At 37.6% G+C, this 8,032-nt stretch overlaps 1 protein-coding gene across 4 annotated transcripts; it reads left to right on the top strand.

Moving 5' to 3' along the window:
- The first annotated feature begins 313 nt into the window (after positions 1-313).
- Positions 314-5,380, top strand: LOC116105389 (pentatricopeptide repeat-containing protein At1g13040, mitochondrial-like). 4 transcript variants are annotated; one of them, XM_031391818.1, is made up of 5 exons: positions 314-2,049; positions 2,790-2,905; positions 3,194-3,299; positions 4,940-5,013; positions 5,097-5,380. In XM_031391818.1, the coding sequence occupies exon 1, from the start codon at positions 490-492 to the stop codon at positions 2,041-2,043; it is 1,554 nt and encodes a 517-aa protein (XP_031247678.1). In that variant the 5' UTR covers positions 314-489; the 3' UTR covers positions 2,044-2,049; positions 2,790-2,905; positions 3,194-3,299; positions 4,940-5,013; positions 5,097-5,380. The 4 variants fall into 4 exon arrangements, with proteins under 4 accessions (XP_031247678.1, XP_031247679.1, XP_031247675.1 ...); XM_031391819.1 differs by lacking the exons at positions 4,940-5,013; positions 5,097-5,380 and adding an exon at positions 3,417-3,961; XM_031391815.1 differs by lacking the exons at positions 4,940-5,013; positions 5,097-5,380 and adding an exon at positions 3,404-3,961.
- Positions 5,381-8,032: the final 2,652 nt, after the last annotated feature.

Here is an 8,032-nt window from a genome sequence, read left to right as displayed (position 1 = left end):
ACACAACAAAAGATTTGGAATGTTCGTCCTCCAAACTTTTAACTTATTATGAAACAAGGTTGCGTGTTGACTGTTCGAGTGACATTTTTTATATTTATTAAGCTTTAAGTAAATGATCGATTTGACATCGGATGTTCTTCTGAAAGAAATATTCATTGTTTAAAGCCCATTAGGTGTCACAGCCCATTTAGAGCGGACAAATTTGAATTTCTGGGCCTTCAAAGTGCAAATACATCTCCAGGACGCCACCTTCCTGCCTCGCTCTCACTCGCCAGTCTCGCTCTCTTTATTTAACTTGTAGGCAAACCGCACGCGGAAACCAAAAAGCCGTATCACCATTTCGGCATTACCTTTCTCTCATTTTCTATATAAATACACTTTCTTCATTTGTAGTTTCAGTCCTCTATCAATGGCTCTGATGCTGTAACTGTCAATGCATTGACTTCCCGTGCCACCATTTCCACTCATTATTATGCATTTCACCCTGATATGTTTCACAAACTGGGCGCCCAACGCCTGATATACCGTGCCCAAATCTCAAAGTTTGTGAAAGCTGGCCTCATCGATCAAGCTGTCCACGTGTTCGACGAAATGACTCAATCAAATTGTCGCGCTTTCAGCATTGATTACAATCGTTTCATCGGTGTTTTAGTTCGCCATTCCCGTTTTGAACTTGCCCAACATTATTACCAACAAATGGGCCCTCTAGGCTTCTCTTTAACACCCTTCACTTATTCTAGGTTTATTTCAGGTTTATGTAAAGTCAAGAATTTTGGTTTAATTCACATTCTTTTAAATAACATGGATAGGCTTGGTCTTGTGCCTGATATTTGGGCCTTTAACATTTATTTGAGTCTTTTGTTTTCTGAGAACCGGATTGAGTTAGCTTTGGAAGAGTTTGATAAAATAGTTAATAAAGGAAGGGAGCCTGATGTTGTTACATATACAATTATCGTTGATGGGTTGTGCAAAGCAAAGGAGTTTGATAGAGCTGTTCAAGCTTGGAAACAGATGATTGAAAAAGGGATAAAACCAGATTTAAAAGCTTGTACAGCGCTTGTTATTGGGTTGTGTGACGGTGGGAAAATTGATTTAGCTTATGAGTTAACAGTAGGTTCAATGAAGGGAAACGTTGAGTTTGGCTTGTTAATTTATAACACGTTGATTAGTGGCTTTTGTAGGGTTGGTAGGATTGATAAGGCTAGTGCAATAAAGAGGTTTATGACGAGAAATGGATGTGAGCTAGATTTGGTTACTTATAATGTGTTGTTGAATTATTACTGTGATGAGGTCATGGTGGGAGAGGCCGAGAAGCTGATGAAGAAGATGGAGAAGAGTGGGATAGAACCTGATGCATATAGTTACAATCAACTTCTTAAGGGCCTTTGTAAAGCTAGCAGACCAGATAAAGCTTATTTGTTAATGTTGAGTAAGATGGAGGCAAAAGGGTTATGTGATGTTGTATCATACAATACTATTATCAAAGCATTTTGCAAGGAAAGTCGTACTAGAAGAGCTTATAAACTGTTTGAGGAAATGAAACAGAAGGCGATTGCACCAGATGTAGTTACTTATACTATTCTAATAAAAGCGTTTCTTAGAGCAGGTAGTTCTGATTTAGCTAAGAAGCTTCTAGATCAGATGATGGGAATGGGTTTGTTGCCGGATCGTATATTTTACACTACAATTGTTGATTACCTATGCAAGAGTGGGAAAATTGAGATGGCTCATGGTGTTTTTCTGGACATGATAGAGCAGGGAATCACCCCTGATGTGGTTTCATACAATGCCCTCATTAATGGACTCTGCAAATCTTCTAGAGTAAGTGAAGCCATGCATCTCTACGAGGAAATGCAGACCAGAGGATCACATCCTGATGAAGTAACATTCAAATTGATTATTGGTGGGCTCATTCGAGAGAAGAAGCTTGAAATAGCTTGTAGTTTGTGGGATCAGATGATGGAGAAGGGTTTTACTCTTGATAATGCAGTTTCAGATACTCTAATCAAAGCTATCCATTCAGGAGATGTTGCACAACATTGAGAAATGGTAATTCACCCACTATACTCTGTCATGTGTTTGATGTTGATTTTATTTGGTGGTTAAAATTTTCTTCTTGAATGTTTTGCTCAACAGGCAGTTTTGAATTGCTTTATTTACCCCACTGGTAATGGGGCTATCCCGTTTCTACAGGCTGTAGCACCTCCAGTTATCCAATACCAATGCTAATAGCGGTGTTCTATTTCCACTATTATGAAATCCTCTCATTTCTATTAACATGTGCAAAATAATAATGGATTGGCTAGAAAGTTTATTGAATGATCTATTGGGCATAACTGTTGACATTGGTGCAATGATGTAGCATATTTTGCAGTGCTAGGAAGTCCAATATATTGTTCTTTTAAACTGAGATTTCAAGAAGCGTTGATGCCACCAGTAATATTTGTGGTTTTCAGCATTGCATTTTTTGATGCTTGTACTCTTTATACTTTCTTTAGGACAGCCAGGATTAATTTGTTGTTTCTGTTACTGTTTTATGCACTTATATAGCTGGTGATTTATCTACTATTTTTAAATATGCTGAGCCCTGACCCTCTGTTTTTAAGTAAAAGTCACTTAATTGGTGTCTTGATGCTGTACAAATGTTTCAATTCGCACATGTAATGGGGGATGATGGTTTAGAATTCATATTGGCGTTGACTGTTTGCGGTGCTAATATTTGAACAACTGAGCTGCCTAGATACTTCATGCCTCATTGTAATGTTATAATATAGGTTTCTGTATTTCAGGTTGAAGTTTATGGTGTTAATGTTATGTTCTCTGTCCTCTACTGCAAAGCTACTGATATTTTTGGTCTGCATTATCTTATGTTGCCGTGGCAGATTCTGAAAAGCGGGGCATTCAGGTTTGAGGTTCTAGATCTCTTATACTATAATGCTAGTATTTTATTGGTATCTAGGTGTTGGTAGATAAAAAAAAAGAAGAAGATATAATGGATGTCATGCGTACAAATATATGCCTTTTTAACTGTCTCATAGTTTTTTTTTTTTGGGGGGTGGGGGGGGGATTGCGCTGGTTCTATAAACCTTTTCAGTATTTGCTTTCTTATTTTAATTTTTTCCTTTCTAATTGCTAATAGAATTTGACATATTCTTTCATATGAACCCCTCCTCCATTTCTTTTCCCGCTTCAGCTTGAATCTGCATCTTATCTGGGCTTCTCCAGGACACACGACCTAATTTTTAAACAGAAGTGGAAGGGGATGCTTATGTTTGAAACCTTGAAATCCAGAAACAGAGGTATGCCTCTCCTTCTATTTCCTTTTTCCTCCGATGTCCAATGCATGTGTACTTGTGTTTTGGAATCATATATAGTATTCAAGGATGGCAGATTTTGAATACAGATGTCTATCATAGGCTAGCAGATTGAATGATCACAACCATCTGCAGCATTTTCAACTATTCTGGGCAGATTGAATGAATGGATCAAAGGTCTCATCAAATTGTTTGAAATTTGGTTAGCTGCCCTGTTTTAGCACTTTAATATGGAAGATGATACCAAACCCTGAGATTTGGGGATACAAGTAAAATATTTAGCGAAGGTGATGCGAGGAATCAGGAAATTGCTTTTGAGCTGGACTTAATTTCCAATTGCCTTAAGAGAATTTTAACAACAGTTGTCAGTGTACTCTGCAAAAATTGCCTGCTTGCTTGTTTCACATCATGGGTCTTTGTGTTTGTGTACTGATGCTGCTACTAGGACTCGTCTTTTGTCCTTTTAAATCCCCGGTTGACTAGAAACAATCAAACTGATTGTTAGTTAATATTATTGTGAGTTTAAATTGCTAGCTTCATTGAAGAAAATAATACTCTTCAAAGCTGCTGTTTATTTATTTAATCAATAATATTTATAAATTTTAGCGGGAAAATAGGTTTGGCAAATGTCATTCCTTTTTCCACCTATAGTATAATTTAACATGCTTCTGCTTATTTAGGGATTATATATAATTTTAGAATTTAACGTGTAATTAGTAAATGACTTATTATGGTAACGTAAATGGATAACAATTTGGCTATAGCTTAATTACAAGCATCTAATAGGGTAATGAGGATTATTTGGATCCACTAGCAACTAGCAAGCAGTCGAAAAAGGGGAATTAGCAACTGAAGATTACTTGCCTCCTTTACTCAGCTAACTTTGATTCTTTGCCTTTACATGAATCCTACTTGAAGTTGTGACGAAGTAATCGTCTTTTCCACTCCACCGCCACAACTCCTCTTTTCATCACCTTCGTGCTCCTCATAATCATCGTCCCTTACATTACATTTCATTTGGCAATTTATCACCATGCGTCACCACCCTGAAACCAACCCTTATTTTTACTCGGAACAACATTCTCAGTTGCCAACACCAACACCAACACCACAGCATGAGTCACCACAACATCAAGAGCCACACCCACAAACCCAACCATCAGGGATGAAACCGCCACAGAGTCAAGACCAAATTCATCCAACCACCCCATGGATCTGGCCACCAACTCAACGACCAACAATCCCACCACCAAAGGTGGAACCAATGGGTCAATGGGGGGCATTGGTTCCACATGGTAGTGCACCAAAGACACAATCAACCCGTTTACAGGCGCAGGAACCTGCACCACGGTTTCCACCCCAATATACTGGTGCACAGGCTGCACAACCACCAAAGCATCAACGGCACGGGCGCCAACAAAGTCCACTGGTGCGACAAGCATACCAACGCCCGATTTTCCGTCTAGCACCTCGTCGAACCAAACTACACACATGGTTTCTTGCAGGCTTTTGTGCAATCTTTTGGCTAATCATTATTCTAGGAGGCTTAATTGTCCTAATAGTCTATCTTGTGTTTCGCCCACATAGCCCAAGTTTTGAATTGTCTAGTGTCACCTTAAATGCAGCATATCTAGACGTGGACGTTTTGCTCAATGCCGATCTCACTGTGCTCGCTAAGTTCATAAATCCTAACAAGAAAGTAAGGGTGGACTTCAATTACGTAGTCCTTGATCTTTACTATGGAAACACCCTGATTGCGTCTCAATATGTTGAACATTTCAGAGCAGAAAGGCGTCAGACAAGTCTTGCCAGTGTTCATATGGTAGCGAGTCAGGTTCAGCTTCCCTCGGATGAAACCGAACGGCTTAAGAGAGAAATAGAGAGAAATCATACTGCATTTCAAGTTAAGGGAGTGTTCCGGGCACGATCGAATTTGGGAAGTTTCCTGCGCTACTCTTATAGACTGTATAGACTTTGCACAATTGTGGTGACTAATCCTCCTGGTGGAGTCTTAAAAGCTGTCAAATGCAAACCTAAACGTTGAGAAGGATACTTTTTTGAAATTACCCATTCTTTACTTGTTTTACATTCGTACGAGTATGAATTCAGAATTAATTTATCAGTCTTTTGAGAGTAGATGTTCCGATGCACCATGTTTCATTCACAATCTTAAAAAAACAAACCTTTCTTCAACTTCTATTCTCGTGTAAATTTTGCTTGTAGATGAGATGATGGGATTATTAATTGCTTTTGCAAGAATGGGAAAATTGGGATGGCTTGTCAATAAACAATTGTGGAATAATTTTCTGATAATTTCATTGATTGTAATTTTACAATATACAGTATAAGCTAGGAACAAAAACATTTACAAGGAAGGAATAATATTTACAAGGAAAAAATATCATATAATTGTGAAAGAAATAATATCTTATAATTAAGAATATTGACCATATCAATCTCTTAATTATAAAATATTCTAACAATATTAACCATATTAATCTCTTAATTATGGAATATTCTAACACTCTCTCTCAAATTAGAGCATGAATATCACACATGCCTAACTTGTCTAAAACGCCATCAAACGCATTATTGGCTACGACTTTGGTAAGAATGTCGGCTAATTGATCTTTAGACTTCACAAAAAGAAATATAGTAGCTTCTAGTTTTTCCTTAATGAAGTGTCTACCAATTTCTACATGCTTTGTTTGATCGTGTTGAACTGGATTGTGGGTCATCTCTATAGCTGAAGTGTTATCACAATACAACTTCATTGCATCTAGAGAGTCAATCCCCAAATCTCTTAGCAAGTTCCTCAACCATAATAGCTCACACACTCCTAAAGCCATGCCTTTGTACTCAGCTTCTACACTTGACCTTGCTACTACCAGTTGCTTTTTACTCTTCCAAGTAACAAGGTTTCCCCATACAAAAGTAAAGTATCCTGAAATAGATCTTCTTTTATCAGTTGAACCAGCACAATCTACATCAATGTAACCTTTTACCTTCAGATGATTGTGCTTAGTGAAAAGCTTTACCTAGAGTAGAGTTCAAATACCTCAATATACGTTCCACGACATCCATGTGAGGTTTACGAGGATCATGCATAAATTGGCTCACTACACATACTGAATAATAAATCAATTTTCCCACAAGTCTATGGTATCTTGCCTTATCAGTAGAAGTTGTATCCAACAATGAAACAACTTATGATTTTGTTCAATAGGAGTACTCGCAGGCTTACATCCAAGCATACTTGACTCAGTTAACAAATCAAGAATGTATTTTAGTTGAGATAAAAAAAAAAAAAAAATACCATTTTTTGATCTGGCTACCTCAATCCCAAGAAAGTACTTCAGGTCACCAAGCTGTTTCATTTCAAATTCTGAGGCCAAGTGTCATTGTAAGTTTTCGATTTCATCTTGATCATCACCTGTCGCCACCATATCATCAACATAGATAATCAAAGCAATAATTATACCCTTTTGGTGCTTTAAAAACAAAGTGTGATTTGAGTTGCTTTGTTTATAGTCGAAGTTCTTCATAGACTTGGTGAATCTGTCGAACCAAGCTCTTGGAGATTGTTTTAAACCATACAATGTCTTCTTGAGTTTGCACACTTTTGTTACATTAGAGTACTTCTCCATACCTAGAGGAAGAACCATATACACTTCTTCTGTAAGATCTCCATGCAAGAAAGCATTTTTTACATCAAATTGAAGAAGTGGCCAATCCCGGTTAATTGCAAACGACAGGAGCACTCTAACTATGTTAAGCTTGGCAACTGGTGCAAAAGTATCTTGATAGTCAATCCCATAAAACTGCGTATACACTTTTGCAACCAACTGAGCTTTATACTTTTCAATGGTCACATCTGCCTTATGCTTGACCACAAATACCCATCTACACTCCACGGTCTTCTTTCTCTTCAGTACAGGCACAAGTTCCTAAGTAGCATTTTTTACAAGTGCTACCATTTCTTCAGCCATGGTTTGGGTCCATCTAGCATCTGTCAAAGCTTCTTGCGTTTTACTAGGAATAGAGATAGACGATAACTATAGCACATAAGACGCAGATGACTTAGACAATTTTTTCGAAGATACGTGATCACTTATAGGATTTTTAATGGGTGGTATACCATGGTTAGAACGAGCTAGAAGACAATATTGAGACAATTGAGATTCAAAATTAACATCATCAACAATCGTAGAATTAGGATTAGTGGGTACCTTTGAATGAGTCTTAGGAGAAGATTGACCCAATGGTTGTATTGGATTGTTATGAGACATTGTACTATCACGGAGGAATCATCTTCGAAGCTTAGAGCCATTTGTTCAACAACTGGGAACCTTTCCCCTTCATTAGGTCGATCGATGGTATCACTTCCAATTGTCTGGAACAAATCCGAGACAGAGTCTTCATCCGTAAATTCCTCGATCACTCGATTTTCTTCTTTCAGTTCTTTTGGTTGTTTGGGAAAGATCCGAAATAAAGAATTATTTTCCATAGCATCTCTAGATGTTCTATTTCTTTTATCTAAATCTTTGAGAAAGAGCGCATGTAGTTCTTCATGATTAATCACTTCATCTTGATTCTCCCCCTGAAGTGGTAAATCAGTCATCGGTGTCTTATAGAAAAGTTCATTCTCATGAAAAATAACATCCATAGAAACATAAAATCTCTAAGAAGATGGATGATAACACTTGTAGCCCTTTTGA

Source organism: Pistacia vera, unplaced genomic scaffold (assembly GCF_008641045.1).
Source record: "Pistacia vera cultivar Batoury unplaced genomic scaffold, PisVer_v2 Contig498, whole genome shotgun sequence".
NCBI lineage: Eukaryota > Viridiplantae > Streptophyta > Magnoliopsida > Sapindales > Anacardiaceae > Pistacia > Pistacia vera.
This window is presented reverse-complemented; position numbering and strand designations above follow the sequence as displayed.